Source organism: Hemibagrus wyckioides, linkage group LG10 (assembly GCF_019097595.1).
Source record: "Hemibagrus wyckioides isolate EC202008001 linkage group LG10, SWU_Hwy_1.0, whole genome shotgun sequence".
Taxonomy (NCBI): Eukaryota; Metazoa; Chordata; class Actinopteri; order Siluriformes; family Bagridae; genus Hemibagrus; species Hemibagrus wyckioides.
This window is the reverse complement of record NC_080719.1, coordinates 1,352,501-1,372,427: the sequence shown is the minus strand read 5'-3', so window position 1 is coordinate 1,372,427 and position 19,927 is coordinate 1,352,501. Positions and strand designations below refer to the sequence as shown.

Below are 19,927 nucleotides of genomic sequence, written 5' to 3'. Positions count from 1 at the left end.
TTCACTTTATTTTATGGCCATTAATTAAACAATGAAGAAAAAAATGATAGAGAGAAAGAAAGTGAGTCTGCTGTCTGTCTGTCTCTGTGTGTCTATCTGTCTGTTTCACTCACTCTCCCTCTGTCTCTCCCTCTCTCTCTCCCTCTGTCTGTCTCTCTGCACAGATCTGTAAACTGTAAACAGAGGCCTGAGCTGACGGAGGATTCAGTGGTTTATTATTACATTTTTTTATTATTATATATTTTCTCCAGTTTTTCAGTCTTTATTCTGAGCGCTCATTTCATGATCTGTTCACTTTACCTTATATGGAGTTTTGTGGGTGTCAATGCAATGCAAGTGAGCTGAATGTCAGGAACAGACATTTGTGATTTGGTGAAAGATTGATAAATGATTAATGTTATTTTGAGAATCTTTAAAAAAGAAAAAAAAAGACAAAGAATCCACATTTAACATCCACACGCTAGCTTCATTTTATTTTCTGTAGCAAGCTAACAGTCACGAAGAAGCCTAATGTCCTGCCTCCAAATAATGAACACCATTAATATCTGTATATTTTTAACGTACAGTCAGATGAGTGTGTGCTCTTACCTGGACGTTTGTTGTGGTCAGTCAGAAAAGACACTGCCCCATCCTTGTCGTTCTGGTTTTAATTTAGATATAAGAGATGTGAAAACACAGCAGATTAAAGCCCTGTCCATTAAAATAAGACCATCTACACACACTGAAGATTAAATCTGGAGATAAAACAACATTAAAGTGGAGATTAAATGAAAAGAGAAAGGATAGAATGGATCCAGAGTGTGACTTTATTGTAAACATTTCATCAGACGACAAAGACATGGGAAAGACAGAGCTTTTAAAATGAAAACAAAAAAAAAGGACGGGAAAGAAATGAAGGAGAAAGGTTTAATCTCTCTCTCTCTCTCACACACACACACACACACACACACACACACACACACACACACACAAACGAAGAAGATGAGTTCAGTAGTTTGTTTATTTATTAATATTAGAATCATTAAGACTGTGCTTTTGGTTTCTATCTTCTACATTTCTCTTGGTCTACATGAAGATTATAGAACCGTCTGCTCTGCTCTGTTTATGGAGATCTAACACCAACCTGCAGGAGATTAAAAAAAATCTGTACACACAAGCCTCCGTATTCTATACACAACTCAATAAATAAAATAATTTACAAAGAAAAAGTTAAGCTTCTTTTAACAAGAATAACGAGCCACATAATCATCAATTCACATTATCCCGCTGCGCTGCCGAGTCCTGGACTCTCACTGGTCAGGCGATTAATTCTCCGTTCTGACGCGTGATCGTCGTGTGTAAACTGCGTGTTGATATGTTCCAGAGTTGTTTATTACATTATATAACGTTAATGGAAGGGGTCAGAGGTCTCCGGGACACAGGAGTAGATTTCACTCCTGATGCAATAGATTTAAAGTGACGTTCATTTATAAATGTTAACGAATTACACCTGAATTTAATAATGTGGATGTGAATAATGTGTTTGTTAAATGTAGAGAACTTCCTGAAGACTGATCTCCAGGTGGAAATGTCAGATCAATGATGATGATGATGTAAATGTTAGCTAACGCAGGGTTAATCGCTTGATTATTTTTGAAATATAAGTGAATATTTAACGAGTGTTAATTCACTTGTTCCTGATGGTGCATTAATGCTGAAGTTCAGGGTTAGTTCATGTTCATGTTAATATTAATGTTTATGTTAATGAGTGTTAAACGATGTCAGTTAAGAGAATCTTGATGTAAAGTGTCATATTTTAGTAAACTCATCCCAGCCACAATTCTGTCATCATCACAGGAGATTCTTTCAGCACTCTTCACCCAGACGCTTATTCACGTCTCTTCGGAAATGACATTAAAATGATGAATATCTCATTAGTATTTAACATTTTTTGAGATATTCGTTAATTAATAAATAAAAGTTAAGTTTAGAGAAGACACTGATCTCTCTACCATCCTGAGAATTCTTGTTATTGTATTTAGGTTCTTTTCTTTTTGGCTCTTTTCCAGATTTAACCGTATGCTAGTTATCCTTAACACACCCATGCACACGCGCACACACACGCACGCACACACGCACACACTCACTCACACACAGTGTCTGTTTTAACTCAGGATTATAAAGAAAACCAGACAAAACTACAAAAGCAGGGTGAGCTAACGTCGGTCGTGGGGGTGGAGTTTCAGTTCAGTTGCTCGTTACCATGACGAGGAACAGTGTTGAAGATGATGTCGAGCTCGGCGCAGCTCAGTACAGGCCACAGCCACGCAGGTTGTTGGCAATGATGATGTCAGTGACAGCATCAAACACCACCTGAATGTTTCCTGTGTCGGTGGCACACGTCTGGTGACAGTAAATCTCTTTATTAGGTGAGCGGTTTTTACTCTCAAACTGAACCTGAATGTACGCAGAAGCGTCTTCGTACGTGTTCGGACCTGCGAGAGAAATCATAAAGCTTGACTGAAGGAACATGGAACACTTACAAGTGCAAACACTCATAAAACACACACACACACCTGTATACTCCGGGAAGCATATGATCAGCGGAGATTTCTTTATCTTCTCTGAAAAAAGATCCTTCTTGTTGAGGAAGAGGATAATGGACGTGTCCACAAAGAACTTATTATTACAGATGGAGTCGAAAAGCATGAGTGACTCGTGCATACGGTTCTACAGGAAGAGGAGAAAACACAGGAGGATACACATGAATGCATTCATTTTAATACATTACTGTTTCTATAGTAATGGCTCATCCACAAGCTGGGCACTCTGCTGATAATAAACAGATTAAAAGTAAAAAGGGTTGAGGTTTAACACTGATGGAAGGAGTCTCCAGTGTCAGAGCTTTATAACAGTCAGAAGTTTAAGAACATGGAGAACAAGTTAGGTTTTAACTTTAAGAGAGAGAAATAAGAGACACTAAGTAAGAAAATAAGAAGATAGTAAGATAAAAAAAAATAAGTAATAAGAAACACTAAACATAACTATAAATGGATAAAAAACTATAATGTGTTGTTCTTTCATAAATAAATAAATTGTGTGTGTGTGTGTGTGCATGCGTTTAGTTCTTTACCGTTGTCTCATCTTCATGTAACATTTGGTCGTAGCCGCTCATCGCTACACAGAAGATGATAGCTGTCACACCTTCAAAGCAGTGGATCCATTTCTTCCTCTCCGATCTCTGACCTCCTACATCAAACAGCCTGGAGGGAACAGAACACACACACACACACACACACTTATGTCCATGAAAATTTATACAGTGAGTCAAATTTTATCTCTTTTCACTGAGTCAAATAATTTGTTCTGCTCGCTAGAGTCAACTCTTTCAATTCCCAAATGATTCACTATCATTTTTTTCTCTAAACTGAATAAAGTTTGTAACTTTTTCAGCTGACACACACACACACATACACACACACACACAAATATATGAAAATTTATAAAGTGAGTCAAATTTCACCACTTTTCACTGAGTCAAATCATTTGATTCTGTTTACTAATATGAGTTCCCAAATGATGTAAAGTTTTGAGTGGAGATTAATTAATTAATTAAGGCTGCAGCTGTTTCCTGAAACGTTACTCTAGCTTTTAATTAACAAAATAAAATTGCAGAGTATTAAATTTTATAAAATCTTCTAAAGACAAGAATTTAATAATTTACTCTTTTTTCAATGTTAGGAGTCTTTTAAATGTTATTTACAGTCCCTCGCCACCCAATATACCAGAGGTTCAGTATCACTTGATGCTGAAAAGGCCTTTGATCGGGTGGAGTGGGACTACCTTTTCTACACTTTGGGAAGATTCGGTTTTGGTCCTAATTTCATTTCATGGATTGGGACCCTCTATTCCTCCCCAATGGCAGTAGATCGCACCAACAATAATAGATCTACCCTGTTTAGGTTACAAAGAGGCACCAGACAAGGCTGCCCGTTGTCCCCACTTTTTATTTACAATCGCAATTGAGCCACTGGCAACAGCCATACGGCAAGACACCTTTATTAAAAGAATTCGTAGAGGAGATACAGAGTGTAAGATTTTGCTCTATGCAGATGACTTATTGCTGTTCTTATCAGATCCACTGCCAGGTCTCCATAAGTTACTGAATATACTGGAAAGATTTAGCAGTATATCTGGCTATAAAATAAATTTTCCCTCCCAATTCAACTCCTTTTAAAGTTACCACGAAAGAGATTTAATATTTAGGAATTTGGGCTACATATAATCATAAGGACCTTTATAAAGTTAATTTCCTACCCTTGATAAAGGGTCTGAAACGAGACATTAAACATTGGGACCTGCTGCCTCTTTCTTTAAGTGGAAGAATTCATACTATTAAAATGAATGTATTGCCTGAGTTTCTCTATCTGTTTCAAAATATTCCTATTTTTTTGACCAAATACTTTTTCAACTCCATAGATAAACTCATATCAACATTCATCTGGAATAATAGAAATCCTCGGAAAAGTATATTACAAAAGCCTCTCACTTTTAGTGGCATGGCACTTCCCAATTTCATGTTTTATTACTGGGCAGCTAATATTAGAGGATTGATGTACTGGATGAGGCGCAGTGATAGCCCCGACGCCCCTAAGTGGCTTATGTTGGAAAGTAATCTTTAATGTGCTCTGAACTTCCTGAACCTGTCTCTCACTATTCCTCTAATCCTATAGTGATACAGTGCCTAAAAATTTGGAATCAATTTAGAAAATCATTTGCTCTTCATGCCATTGCCCCCCTTAAATAAAAACCATATGTTTACTCCATCAGTAATGGACAAAGCCTTTGATATTTGGGTTAAGAGTGGGATATATACATTACAAGATCTTTATATAAATAATACTTTTGTGTCTTTTAATGAATTAGTTAACAGGTTTAAGATTCCCAGGTCCCATTTCTTTAGATATCTGCAAGTATGAAATTTTCTGTTTACGCATATTGATTGTTTTCCTTCATATCCTTCTGCATCCTTATTAGACTCTATTCTTTAGGTAGGAAAAGATTTCAATCAAATCATAGGCAAAATTTATAACCTCCTAAATCAGTATAACCTGGCAAATTTAGATTGCTTGAAAAAGGCATGGGAGGAGGATCTGAATGAACAAATTTCAGAGACAACTTGGCAGAATATTATTGAACAGATCTATTTGTCATCTATATGTCAACAACAAATGATTGTGCAATTTAAGATGGTACACCGACTCCATTGGTCAAAGGTTAGGCTAAATTCCAGCCAGAGCTAGACTCTATCTGTGACAGATGTAGGCAAGCTCCTGCAAGCCTTCTAAATATGTTCTGGACATGCCCGTGTTTGTATAACTTCTGGAAATTGATTTTTGGTGAATTCTCAGAAATAATAGGTTTGCCAATAGACCCATCTCCTTTTATAGCAATATTTGGTGTTGTAACACAAAACCTGTGCATAAGTAGCTATAATTGTAAAATGTTGGCCTTTTGCACACTCCTTGCTAGAAGATTGATACTGCTTAAATGGAAAGACCCCCACCCACCTACTTTCCCTCAGTGGATTAAAGAGACCATGCAATATCTTAAACTGGAAAAAATAAGATACTCCCTGCAAGGATCTTCCCAGAAATTCTATGCAATCTGGCAACCTTTTTTGGCATTTGTTGAAAAGCACAAGAAGAGAACACAGCCCCAAGAACAGCCACTTTTTTTCTTCTTCTTCTTTTAATTTTTTTTATTTATTTATTTATTTACTGTTAATTATTTATTTTATTTATTGAATTTATTTGTTTTGTGGGATTTTTTTTGTTCTCATGTCTTCTTTTCACAAAGTAACTGATGCTTTATATCTGATGGGTAAAGGGTTGGGTTGGGCTATGTTATATTTCTTCTGTTTTTTGTCTGTATATCGTAAAATTGTAAATAAAGAGACCTTGTTCAAAAAAAGAATCTAATAATTTAGAAAGAATCTCATCAAGATGATGATTTCTATATACACTGCTCAAATAATTAAAGGAAGACTTTTTAATCCGAGTATAGCGTTAGGTCAGTGAAACTCCTGGGATATTGATGTGGTCAGTTCAGTAGCAGAGGGGGTTGTTGATCAGTTTCAGCTGCTTTGGTGTTAATGAATGAACAACAGGTGCAGTAGATGGGCAACAATGAGACGATCCCCAAAACAGGAACGGTTTCACAGGTGGAGATCACTGACATTTTTTCACGACTCATCTTTTCTGACTGTTTTTCTCTAGCTTTGCATTTGGCTAGGGTCAGTGTCACTACTGGTAGCATGAGGCAATACCTGGACCCTACAGAGGTTGCTCAGGCAGTCCAACTCCTCCAGAATGGCACATCAATACGTGCCATTGCGGTTTGCTGTGTCTCCCAGCACAGTCTCAAGAGCATGGAGGAGATTCCAGGAGACAAGCTATAAGTTACTCTAGGACGGCTGGACAGGGCAGTAGATGGTCCTTAACCCATCAGCAGGACCGGGATCTGCTCCTTTGTGCAAGGAGGAACAGAATGAGCACTGCCAGAGCCCTACAAAATGACCTCCAGCAGGCCACTGGTGTGAATGTCTCTGACCAAACAATCAGAAACATACTTCATGAGGGCCCAACGTCCTGTAGTGGGCCCTGTGGTCACTGTCCAGCACCATGGAGCTCGATTGAACACCAGAATTGGTAGGTCCACTGGCACCCTGTGCTTTTCACAGATGAGAGCAGGTTCACTCTGAGCACACATGACAGACATGAAAGGGTCTGGAGAAGCTGTGGAGAACGTTATGTTGCCTGCAACATTTATGTTACGTTCAGCATGACCGGTTTGGTGGTCAGTAAGGCATATCCATGGAGGGACGCACAGACCTCTACAGGCTAGACAATGGCACCCTGACTGCCATTAGGTATTGGGATGAAATGCTTGCACCCATTGTCAGACCCTACGCTGGTGCAGTGGGTCCTGGGTTCCTCTTGGTGCACGACAATGCCCGGCCTCATGTGGTGAGAGTATGCAGGCAGTTCCTGGAGTTCCACGCTCGCCGGACCTAAATCCAATAGAACTCCTCTGGGACATTATGTTTCGGTCCATCTGACGATGCCAGGTTGCACCTCAGACTGTCCAGGAGCTCAGTGACGCCCTGATCCAGATTTGGGAGGAAATACCCCAGGACACCATCCATCACCTCATAAGGAGCCCTGACGTTGTCAGGCATGCATACAAGCACCTGGGGGCCATGCACACTACTGAGGACCATTTAGAGTTGCTGCAATGAAATTTCAGAAAAATGGACGAGCCTGCTGCATCATTTTTTCACTTTGATTTTTGGGGTTTCTATGAATTCAGCCCTCTGTAGGTTGATGATCTTCATTTCCATCAAATGATGTGGCATCCTTTCATTCCTAACACATTACCCAGTCCATACCAGTATAAATATCCAGCATGATATTTTCCCCCACTGAAATCTGATGCGTTTTCAAAGTGTTCCTTTCATTTTTTTTGAGCAGTGTATGTTTAGTTAAAATAATCAGCTCAAAGATTCGACTTATTTGTCAATCAGCAATCGAGCACAATTTACAAAATTTATGAAATTGCCAATTTAGAAAAAGCTGAGTATCTAATACATTTTGTGGTTGTTGTTTTTTTTCTGGATTGATTCTTTGCAAATTTTGTGTGATTTATTTATGCAAATTACATTTTTCCAATTTAGCAGAAAATAAAGAAAAAATAAATAAATCTCAAATAAAACCAAGTTTATTGTGTAATAATTGAGGAGCCACAGCACCCCCTAGAGGCCGATCAGGGTAAAGAACTGCTCCATCTGCTGAACATATTGAAGAGTAAGGGTTCTAGATAAAAGCAGCTCACCTGAAGTTCAGGTTCTTGAAGCTAAAGTGAGTCTCCACAATGCCGGTGGTTTTCACCCGCGACCTCAAAATGTCCTGCTCAGTGGGCAGATAATCAGCTGCTCCGATTCGGTCCAGACCGTCCAGGTAACTACACACATACAGTGAGGATTTGATCAATCAGTGCTATTCAAAAGTTATGTGAGAGTTACACATAAAGACGCGGAGTCTGTCTTGGACAAGGGTGATTTTAATAATTTGAATAAAATCTCACAGGCAAAACCCATGAGGAACGTTCTTCACAAAAATACTGATGTTATGTAAATGGACTTAAAGGTGTAATAGTCGGTGTAATGTACAAAAAAAGCAGTGAATATGTGTAGAACTTTGTAAAAAATGTTGTGAAGTTGCTGGAAAACTGACTTGTGGTCTATAATGTGGTCATTTTATAGACACTATACTCTACAGGACACTATAGAACCTGTGGGTGGAGCTTCATTAATATGGGCAGGAATTATTTAAATATTGAACACACCTTCAAGTCGATCAAAAAGTTCTTCTACATGACGAGTGACGTGTATTTATCCTGATATATACAATATATATTCTCATATATACAGTGTGTGTGTGTGTGTGTGTCGTACTATTGAGCTGAGTCATTGAGCTGATATTCTCGTGATCGATTGAAGCAGGCCTGAACTCCTCCATCTTTCCACAAACGCTTCATAGCAGACAGAACTTCAGGTGTGTATGGCTCCGTGTCCTCCATACGGCTGATTATGTCACAGACCAACTTTCCATCAGACTACAGACACAAACACGTCCCAGAGACACTGATTTAATTACAGATTTCCTAATAAACATGCTGTAATGTACATTATCATTATAGATTGTAGTTGAAAGGTCAAAAATGTTTAATTAAAAAGTGAAGGTCAGCAATCATTTTCTCTGTGGCTCATTGGGAGGAGTTCGACTACAGAAACATGGCAACCTCGTGTTCCCTTCTGGACCAATAATCAATATACAATATATATTTAAATATATATATATATATATATATATATATTTAATATATAATATATAATATATATATATATATATACATTATATATTATATATTTAAATATATATATATATATATATATATATATATATATATATATATATATATTTAATATATAATATATAATATATATATATATACAAAAAAACAAAATCATTTCAACTTTATTCACCTTACTGTGATTAAAGGTTTAATACCAGATATTATATATATATAATATCCGGTATTAAACCTTTAATCACAGTAAGGTGAATAAAGTTGAAATGATTTTGTTTTTTTGTGACGTTCATCACCGCTCATTAGAGGATGTCATGTTTTTTCCATCCACTAGATGTCGCTGTAGACCAGCTGGAAAGTTTATTAATAGGTTTGGATAATAAGAGCCTCAGGGACGAGTTTTACTCCGAGTCTGGAACAAGTTCATTTATACAGAACACTAGAAATGAAAACTGTGTTTAATTATGCACTAAGAGAGGATGTGTTTAACTCATTTTTACATTCAGCTTCACAGAGAGAGAGAGAGAAAGAGAGCGAGAGAGTTTGTGTGTGTATGTGTGTGTGTGTGTATGTGTGTGTATGTATGTGTGTGTGTGTGGGTGTGTGTGTGTATGGTTGTGTACTCACAGTCCTGTCCTTGTCTTCATACTCGATGCTGAGGTTCTCCATAGCTTTGAGAATGGAGAAGAGACTCTGAATGGTGTTGCTGTAGACGATGGGTTTAAACTGCTTTAAATCATCATCACTGAACCCATCCTCATGGATAATCCTAATACACACAGAAACACACCGTTATACAATCACACACACACTCACACACACACACTCTCTCACACACACACACACACACACACACACAGAGTCAGGTTGTACAGCTGCTTGAGAGGATTTTCTGAGGTCAGAAGTATGAGACAGTTCTGCAACACAAACATCTTTAAACCTTCTCAGTACTTTAACATTAAAGCTGGAGACACTTTAATGAAGATAAAGTAATATAATGACCACTGAATGAGGGTGACACTATGTGTGTGTGTCTGTGTACATGTGTGTGTGTGTACGCGTGTGTGTCTGTGCACACACCTGTATGTGTGTCTTTACGTGTGTGTGTCTGTGTGTTTGTGCCTGTGCATGCGCACCTGTGTGTGTGTACGCGTGTGTGTCTGTGCACACACCTGTGTGTGTGTGTACGTGTGTGTGTCTGTGTGTTTGTGCCTGTGCATGCGCACCTGTGTGTGTGTGTATGTGTGTGTCTGTGTGTTTGTGCCTGTGCATGCGCACCTGTGTGTGTGTACACGTGTGTGTCTGTGCACACACCTGTGTGTGTGTGTACGCGTGTGTGTCTGTGCACACACCTGTGTGTGTGTGTACGTGTGTGTGTCTGTGTGTTTGTGCCTATGCATGCGCACCTGTGTGTGTGTGTATGTGTGTGTGTAACATGTTGGCTAATTGATCACACAGTTAAATATCACTAATGTTTGTAAAACTCACAGCACACTCATGTAAAGGAAACATCTACAGGTTTGAAGGATAATCTGACCGGTCACTGACCTGCTGCACTTAAAGGGAAAGTTTATGCATAATAAAATCACTGCTTTTTTCACAGTGATTTGAGTTTGTTTACAGCCAAAATAATGCAGCATGACTCACTGTGATTATATGAAACTACCGGTCACTGACCCTGGACACTATTCAGGACACACCTTTGTATTACACAGACTCCACCCCCTGCCTATAAAACCTCTAACTTCTCAGCAGTCTGTAGTAATGTCTGAGGTCTGAATAAGGATCTGCGTAATTTCAGTACTAAATCCTGGCAGTGTGTGTGTGTGTGTGTGTGTGTGTGTGGATAAACAGTGTGTGTGAGCTGAAATGATGCAATAAAAATAAAATGTTGAGGAAATCGTTAGTCAGTTATTTTCATTTTAATTATAGAAACCTAGTTAAATTTGTTGTGTTTACTGCAAAAAAAATAACTGACCAGTATATAAACAATAAAAATAACTGACAACTTTCTACATTGGGCCTTTAATGTTTGTGAATTTGGATTGAGTTTGAGTTTCAAGATTTCCGTAAGGTTCCACATTCACACAAAATCTGTCCAGCTTTGTCCTGCAGGGATCAGGCTGCAAAATCTCTCCATTAAGATTATCACAAACTCATACAGTCACTCTCTCTCTCACACACACAGGGAAATTAACACACAAACACACACACATGCACACATACACACACACATGCACACACACACACGCACACACACACGCGCACACAGAGGCCGTCTCAGGGGGCAGGATAACCGTGCAGCTTGTGTACAGGTGTAACAGCAGGACAGTTATAACACTGTAATGATCTTATTTACGTTGAAGAGGAATCTCTTTCTCTCTCTCCCCCATTCTCTCATTCTCTCCCTCCCTCTCTCTTTCTCTCTCAATTATCTCTCCCTCTCACCTCATCTTTTCCTCTCTCCCTCTCCCTCTTTCTCTTCCTCTCCCCCATGCCCCCTCTATCTCTTCCTTTCCCCCATGCCCCCCCTCTCTCCCCCTCTCCCCCATGCCCCCCCTCTCTCCCCCTCTCCCCCTCTCCCCCTCTCCCTCTCTCTCTCTCCCTCTCTCCCTCTCTCCCTCCCTCCCTCTACATGCTGGCTGAAGGTGGGAAATTTCAGCTACATGCACATTTCCGCTCTGAAGAGATACTACAGCCTGTTTCAGTTCTGGACCTCACTTTCATTTTGTATAACTTCCTGATTCTATTTGACCTTGAAATGAAAAGTGTTTATTGATTTGTCTAACGTGAAAAATAAAAGGTGAAAAATAAAAGGTGCTAATGTGCGGTCATTTCATAAACCACGGCAAAAAAGAGAGGAAAGAACGAAAGACAGGAGAAGGTTTCTATAATATAAATGACTGAACAGGTTTAAACTTCATCAAGTAGTGTTCCATTGTTCAACACAGAACCACAGAACCACAAACATTAAACAATGCACTCTTTTTTTAAGAGTTTCCTTAAGGGTTCCTTGGATAAGTTCTTGTGAGTTCTCAGCTCACAAGAATGGTTCTAATCCTCTCCTGTAGTAGGGTTCTAACTAAATCCTTTACACACCTGAAGTACCCTAAAGAGCTCAGGGTGTTTTACAACATAACGTCCTAGAGTCACAGCTGTGTTCGCTCAGGAAAAAAAGGTTCTAAACACTGTCTTTCCGTGTCACTGGGGAGGTTCACTCAAGGGAGAAGGTCTTAGCTTTAATACAGATCTTTCACCTTGACATGTGAAGACTGAATAGGATGCTAGAACTTCAGCAGGTTAACACTCTTTATTCTACAGAGGCACACACATCCTTAAAGGATAACTGGATAAAAAATGGAATATCTTCTGTTAACTCTGAAACACTCTTTATAGAACCTGTAAGGATTTCCACAGAGGAACAACAGAAGAACCTTTCATGTCTCTAAAATACAGGTACAAACCCGTACTCTAGTACCTCCAGAATTGTGTTACCTTTAAAAAAATGTAATATACATTTTATGTATATACATTTTATACGTTTATTATAAAAAGTTACACACACACCTGTCCAGGTAAAACACACACACTGAAGGTGGAAAGGTTCACACCACAGTCAGAAGGACAATGCAGAGTCTCTGAGGTGGAACCTTTATCTCCTCTAGCTTTAATATCATTCAAAGTTCCTTTAAAAATTATTCAAAATACATCATCACCTTTAGAGTAAAGCTTTAAAGGGACAATACACTCACCTTTCTACAAACAAACAGGATAAATATTTATATATTTGGTATTTTTGCAGCACCTATATATATATATATATATATATATATATATATATATATATATATATATATATATATATATACATACATCACAGTAATATCATAATAAATCAATAAAATATATATATATATTTATATGTATTTATTTATTTATTTATCGTGATGCTGCAAAAAAAAGATACTCAGTGCCACTCGGTCCAACCCTCTCCAGCTCCAGAACCCACAACACCGGACAGAGCGGAACACAGAACCAGCTTCTAATACTTAAAAGTCAGGTGTTGAGGAAATATGATAGAGATAAATATCTTACAAAACAAACAAACAAACAACAGACTTACTTCATCTGTTTGACAATAGTGCTCTTCCCAGACTCTCCTCCACCTGCAAACACACACACACACAATCCGCTAATAATTTGTCGACTCTGATAAACAACAAACAAACAAATAAACAAAAACACCACACCGACCACACCGTGCTTTTTTTCTTCTCACCGAGCAGCAGCAGTTTCACTACTTTCGCCTCAATGATTCCGTCCTCCTTCAGGTTCTTCTCGATGGCTTTGCTCCGGTCCAGAGCCTCGCGCTCCTCCACGCTTAACGAGCATCCCATGGCGAGGCGCGAGCGACTGAGCTGTATACGAAATTCCCGTGCGCCCGCGCGGCGTGCCCCCCCCGCCCGCTCCCGCTCCGTGTGAAAGTGAAAAGAAAAGAAAAGTCCTTAAATCATCCGAGCTAAAATTCGGTCCAATCTGAAGAAAAGTTTTTTTCTTTCCTTTTAACGGTAACGTGCACGCGCTCTCCGGGTCACAGGTGCCTCGTACTGGGCGGTGGCGACGGCGAACGCAGCAGCGGCGGCGCGAGCTCGTCTCCTCTCTCTCTCATCCTGCCGCCGTGCTGCTGCTGCGCGAGAGGCAACCTCCCCTGTGCTGACGTCAGAGATGGTGCGGATGCGCTTCTCCGCGCGCCTGGTGATGTGAGCGAACCACGTGCACGCGAACGCGATTTTTGACGCTTTTAAAGCGGGGTAAAAAAAAAAGCAAAAATAAAAAAATTAACGTGTTGTGACGTCACATTAACACCCACAAGGATAGTGCGGATTTCCCTCCCAAACCTACTATGTTTACAACCGGAAATTTAAAAAAAAAAGTTGATGCGGTGCAGGGTTTTTTTTTAGGTAAGGAGACGTTTATTTCACACCAACCACCAGAGGTAAAGCTGTAACTATATTTTTCCTGACATTCTCAGCTCAAAGGAGTTCACGTGTCTTTGCAGTTTCTTTATTGACACACGCGTCCCAGACACGAATCTGTGGAGGCTTTCAGGTGTGTAAATACCACAGGAAGTGTATCACCATATCACGGGCTCGAATAATAACAGGAGAGATGTGTAGTGTCTGAAGTTAGATAATCTACAGGATCTACAATAAAAACCTCTCTCTCTCACACACACACTCACACTCACACTCACACACACACACACTCTCACACACTCACTCACACACTCACTCACACACTCACTCACACTCACTCACACTCACACACTCACACACACACACACACACACTCTCACACACTCACTCACACACTCACTCACACACACACTCACACTCACACACTCACTCACACACTCACACACTCACACACTCACACACACACTCACTCACACACACTCACACACGGGTGATTCTGACGGATTACTTCACAGAGATAAGAGCCGTATCAGATGAACGACCTGCTTAACGGGCTTTTATCGTTATTACAAATGACCTCGCTGATGCTCCATGACATCACCGACATCAAAAGATCATTACACAATCAAACACACCATCAGCACAGTGTGTGTTAGTGTGTGAAGAAGGTGTGTTGTGTACACAATGTCGAGTTAGAGCACTATGAAAATGTAAGTACTTTATTTCTGATCACTGTTCTGCTCTTAAAAAGCACTGTCGGACCCCCCGCCCCACCCCCATTAAGTCCCCATAAACAAAATGAATGCGGTCTCTCAAACATCTAATACTTTAATGGAAGGTTGGTGTAATGCCTTAATGCAGAAAAGCCTCACACGTCATTAATCTGACCAGCTTCAACAGATCGCTTCACATTAAAGCTATTCACTCCTGAGATTAATAACATTCCTCATAAATCACATCAGAACACAAATATACAAAGCCACTGAAGAGATCTATGCAAAAAAAAAACCCCAAAGAAACACAAACAAATATACATTGATCAGGTGAGCAGACATAACACAAAATACATAACACTGTGAGCAGTTCCAGGTGAAGTGAATAAGACTGAGTATCTCCTCATCATGGCCCCTGTTAGTGGGGGGGATATATTAGGCAGCAAGTCAACATTTTGTCCTCAAAGTTGATGTTAGAAGCAGGAAAAATGGAGAAGCGTAAGGATTTGAGCGAAAGGGCCAAATTGTGATGGCTAGACCACTGGATCAGAGCATCTCCAAAACTGCAGCTCTTGTGGGGTGTTCCCGGTCTGCAGTGGTCAGTATCTGTCAAAAGTGGTCCAAGGAAGGAACAGTGGTGAACTGGCGACAGGGTCATGGAGGGTCATGGGTGGTCAAGGCTCACTGATGCATGTGGGGAGAGAAGGCTGGTCCGTGTGATCCGATCCAACAGACGAGCTACTGTTGATCAAACTGCTGAAGAAGTTAATGCTGGTTCTGATAGAAAGGGGTCAGAATACACAGTGCAGGACGGGTCAGGGCTGTTCTGGCAGCAAAAGGGGACCGACACAATATCAGGCAGGTGGTCATAATGTTATGGCTGGTCAGTGTTTACTAAAATAAATACAGAAGAAGAAATTATGTGCATGTAATACCATTTCATCACAGCCTTTAAAAAAAAATCTATTAAGACTCATTGCTTACCGTAAGGCGCCAAGGCGAGCCCGTCCGTTCTGATCTCACGGAAGAGCAACTCACACAGCATCACAGCTCGCTGCATATAGAGCTGATGAGAATCAGAGTGACCATGCTGACTCCTGGACACTATATAAAGCTCGGAATGGCCACATGAGCATCAGAACTAGACCAAGGAGCAAAGGAAGATCTGATGAATCATATGTTCAGTTACATCATGTGGACGGTCGAGTGCATGTGCAGCATTTCCCTGGGGAAGAGAACACCAGGATGCACTATGGGAAGAAGGTGAGGGAGTGAAGGCAGTGGAATGAGGTGGTGGTTGAGGTAGAATGAGGTGGAGGTTTCTGCTAGGAAACTGTGGATGTTACATTGACACGTACCACCTACCTAAACATTTCTGCAGACCATGTACACCTCCTCATGATAGCGCTATTCCCTAATGAGTGTCCTCTTTCACCGGGATGATGCAAACTTAAGAACTGAGGAAGGTGTTGACTCGTTCTCTACATTCTCCAGATCTCAATCTGAGGACATGCTGGACAAAACAATCAGATCTATAGAGGCTCCATCACTCAACTCCCAGGACTTTAGGGGTCTGTTGCTAACATCTTGATGCCAGATACATCAGCACACCTTCAGAGGTCATGTGGAATTCATGCTGTTATAGCAAAGTAAACAAATTTGGGTTTGATCACACCACCACTGTAACACACACACACACAACCAGACTTCTTTTGATTCACAACCATTTATTTGATAAAAACAAAAAAACCCTTCATTTTGAACAGTGAGACACATTCAAGGTCACAAGAAAGAAAAAGTACAAAAAAAATTCTCTCTCTCTCTCACACACACACACGTGATGTAGTTGTCTATTATTCATATTATTATTAATTACATTTGTATTTTATTCTTTTTAGAAGCCATAATGAACCATATTGAGCCATCAGCTCCATTTTTCCCATAACTCAGTGCAGTATTGTACGTATTTACATCATTACTAATTATTTACGCCTGACACATGACTGGCATCGTTGGTAAAGAGGAGAAAAACATTCTAAAATGTTTAATTCATCCGCTGATGAAACTAGAAATGATTGGCACCTCTAGATTTTTTTGTTAAAGATCTGGGTATACTATAATACCACCGGTATACTATAATTCTTTTTTGTTTAGAATTTTCTGCACTTTGGTCATCTCACTGTAATTCTTTACACTGCTAGACATCACAAAAAAATGCAATCATATTCTAAAGACCTCTCTGCTTACGGTGTACCGAACGTGTGTGTGTGTGTATGTGTGTGTAAGCAGGAAATCTAACTTTTTAACTACTTACTCACTGAAACAGACAAAACATTTCATTTATACACACTTCATCAGATACGGCTAGTACAGACTGGGAGGGATTTAAATCGGAATCTTTATCAACACGGATACAGGGAACTAAACATGGACACGAGAGGAACACGCTTAAGAAAGGTTTGTTCCACGGTTCTGGATTGCACAAAAAAAAGGTTTTGGTTTTGAATGTAGAACACTGGCTCTTGATCTTGCTCCTGATTCTAGCACACACACACACAAGAAGGACTTTGATTATTAACCTGATAAGATGAAACCGTGTGTGTGTTAGGAGAATAAAACAGGAAGTGGAGAGCATGGGGTCATTCATCTAAAAAAAAAGAAAAAGAAAAAAAAAAAGATGTAGGATGTCTGTGATCTTATTCACCCCCCCCACCCCCCACCCCCCCACCCCACACACACAGAAACATGTGCAGCTCTTCATGATAAAAACAAATGGAATATTGAACACACACACAAAAAAATAAAGGGACAGACTGATGATCCTTTCACACACGCAGTGATGAGCGAGTTTGAACAGAACCTTGGTCTGTTCTCCACGGTGCGGTTCTTTTGACAGGTTAGAACGCGGTGATCGCACTCGGGTCCAAGAGCGTCTGAGAGTCTACTTCAGAGTGACCTGCTGCGAGAATATGAATCGACTCTGAATCGACTTGTCTGCAGGAAGTGAATCGAACGTGTCGCTCGATTGTCCTGCAGAAATGCCCTGTGCTCCGGAGAGTTTGAAAATTAATTTTTTATATAATTATATAATGGTTAATTCAGTGCTGGCTACATGTTTGTTGTGCTTGGGTGACTTTGGTGATTTCTACACGGTTGTTTTTACGTAATCTCCCATCGTTTTAGTTCGACACACAACTCAAACAAGGTTCTTTTTGGCTTGTTAAATGATTCAAATTAAACCAAATAGCAAAGGAATCAAAAGAATCAATTTTGCTCTGATTCAGATTCAGACAGACTAACAAGACTGAAAGCGGTCAGCTGTGATGATCCCAGTATCTTAACCTGGTCCTATATTATTTGACCTAAAATGGCAAATGTTGCATTTTTAAAAACTAAAAACCACTACACCTTTAGGTACCAGACCTAGTTGGACACACACGCACACACGCGCGCACACATGCGCACAGTTCAATTCCTTCACTCTCGGGGCTGAATGTCCAGCATGATCTCGGCCATGTTGATCAGTTTGGCTTCCTCCAGAGCGCTGATGAGACGCCCCAGCTTGGCATTCCGGCCCTCTGATTGGATGAAGCGTCCCAGTAGCTGATAAGCCTGTTCGTAAAGCCCTTCCCTCTCATACTCGTAAGCGAGATTGTCGATGGCCGTCCCCTTCAGCGCCCGGCAGTTCTTCTGTAACGCTCGACCCACACGCTTCCAGTCACGGCCCACGTGAGAAGCGAACCGCTGCTGATCCATGGGCGTCAGAGGCCTGTCATCTTTAAGGGCGTGTACAGAAACACGGCAAAGATATTACTCAAAATTTCATCATCTTTTTGTCCCAATCAGCAAACACAAATCCAACACTGCTTCTGTAGCTTCTCCTGGGATCAGTCCACAACCTTGCTCATGTTATAAAAAGCACTCGGACACATTCCTGTTACTGCCTGCCTTTATGTGATCATGTGATGGTCTCACAAAACAAAAAGCAGGACCTAATTCTTAGCCTTATGTGAAATAAGTGAAATTAAGGAACTGAAAACCAAAACCAAAAGTGTCTTGGCTTTATTATAAACAATCAGTTTTTGTACTGCAATAAACATTGTAAGATCATCAAAAAACATTAATTAAAATATTCATTAATACTAATCATCAATAAACAAAATTGAGTGAACAATAAATATATAGTTAATGTGCATAGCAATTGAGAAATCACACTTTCAGCTGTTGTTTATGTCTGTTTTCAGATGAAAATATTTCGTGACTACATTCCTAATTTCCTAAAAACCTAAAAAACAAATAAATATTTTGCTTAAAATACAGTAAGGATAAAAGAATAAATGATGCTAAATGCTACTCACTGAACAGCCGTTTCTGGAACAGGAAGCAGTTCTTGGGCACTTCCTTATTTGTTGGGATTGGTGGAATATAGCTGTTCTGTAGCTGCTGCTCGAGCTGCGTAACCTCGTCATCCCTCAGACGTACCGGCTGGAAACCACCGGACAACCGTGTTAGCATGTTTATATGATTTAATTGAAATGTAATTAAATAGAAATGTAACGCTCACTGTAAAAAGCATGTCATCTACTGTAATTTATTTTTTATGACCTTGAATTTTTTTTAATTTTATAATTAAATTATTATTTTTTTTATATTTAACTTTAATTTCAATTTTTTATTTGATATATTTTTTGGTTCTTATTCAGCTTATTATTATTATTGTTATTATTAATGGATTTTTTAAATTTTTGTTTCTAAACGTTTCTATTTATTCAACAGAAGCTTTTGAATAAATACTACTATACTGAATAACAATGTTTTTGCAGGTGTGAGTATGTGTGAGAGAGAATGCATGAATGAGGGAGTGAGTGAGTGAGGGAGGGAGGGAGTCAGTGAGTGAGTGAGACAGTGAGGGAGTGAGTGAGTCAATGAGCAAGTGAGTGAGTCAGTGAGCGAGTGAGTCAGTAATTGAGTGAGCAAGTGAGTGAATGAGTCAGTGAGCAAGTAAGTCAGTGAGTGAGTCAGTGAGCGAGTGAGTCAGTGAATGACTGTGTGAGTCAGTGAGTGAATCAATGAGTGAGTGAGTCATTGAGTGAGTCAGTGACTAAGTGAGTCAGTGAGTGAGTGAGTCAGTGAGCGAGTGAGTGACACAGTCAATGAGCGAGAGAGTCAGTGAGTGAGTGACAGTGAGTGACCGAGTCAGTGAGGGAGTGAGTGAGTCAATGAGCGAGTGAGTGAGTGAGTGAGTGAGTGAATGAGTCAATGAGCAAGTAAGTCAGTGAGCAAGTGAGTCAATGAGTGAGTGAGACAGTGAGTGAGTAAGTGACTGAG

General features: G+C 39.8%; 2 protein-coding genes across 4 annotated transcripts in view; both read right to left on the bottom strand.

The window, feature by feature from the left end:
* Positions 1-799: 799 nt before the first annotated feature.
* gnao1b (guanine nucleotide binding protein (G protein), alpha activating activity polypeptide O, b) lies at positions 800-13,791 on the bottom strand. Its single transcript, XM_058400272.1, has 8 exons — positions 13,190-13,791; positions 13,034-13,076; positions 9,538-9,679; positions 8,495-8,655; positions 7,873-8,001; positions 3,113-3,242; positions 2,556-2,709; positions 800-2,474 (listed from the first exon to the last, which is right to left on the bottom strand). The coding sequence occupies exons 1-8, from the start codon at positions 13,305-13,307 to the stop codon at positions 2,287-2,289; spliced, it is 1,065 nt and encodes a 354-aa protein (XP_058256255.1). The 5' UTR covers positions 13,308-13,791; the 3' UTR covers positions 800-2,286.
* Positions 13,792-17,327: 3,536 nt separating this feature from the next.
* tradd (tnfrsf1a-associated via death domain) overlaps positions 17,328-19,927 on the bottom strand; it is a 9,447-nt gene continuing 6,847 nt past the window's right edge. For all 3 annotated transcript variants that reach the window (XM_058400646.1, XM_058400644.1, XM_058400645.1), the window contains exons 5-6: positions 18,958-19,084; positions 17,328-18,375 (exon numbers count right to left, since the gene is read on the bottom strand). In XM_058400646.1, coding sequence (XP_058256629.1) covers positions 18,077-18,375; positions 18,958-19,084 — 426 coding nt within the window. In that variant the 3' untranslated portion in view covers positions 17,328-18,076. The remainder of the gene's footprint in view (positions 18,376-18,957; positions 19,085-19,927) is intronic.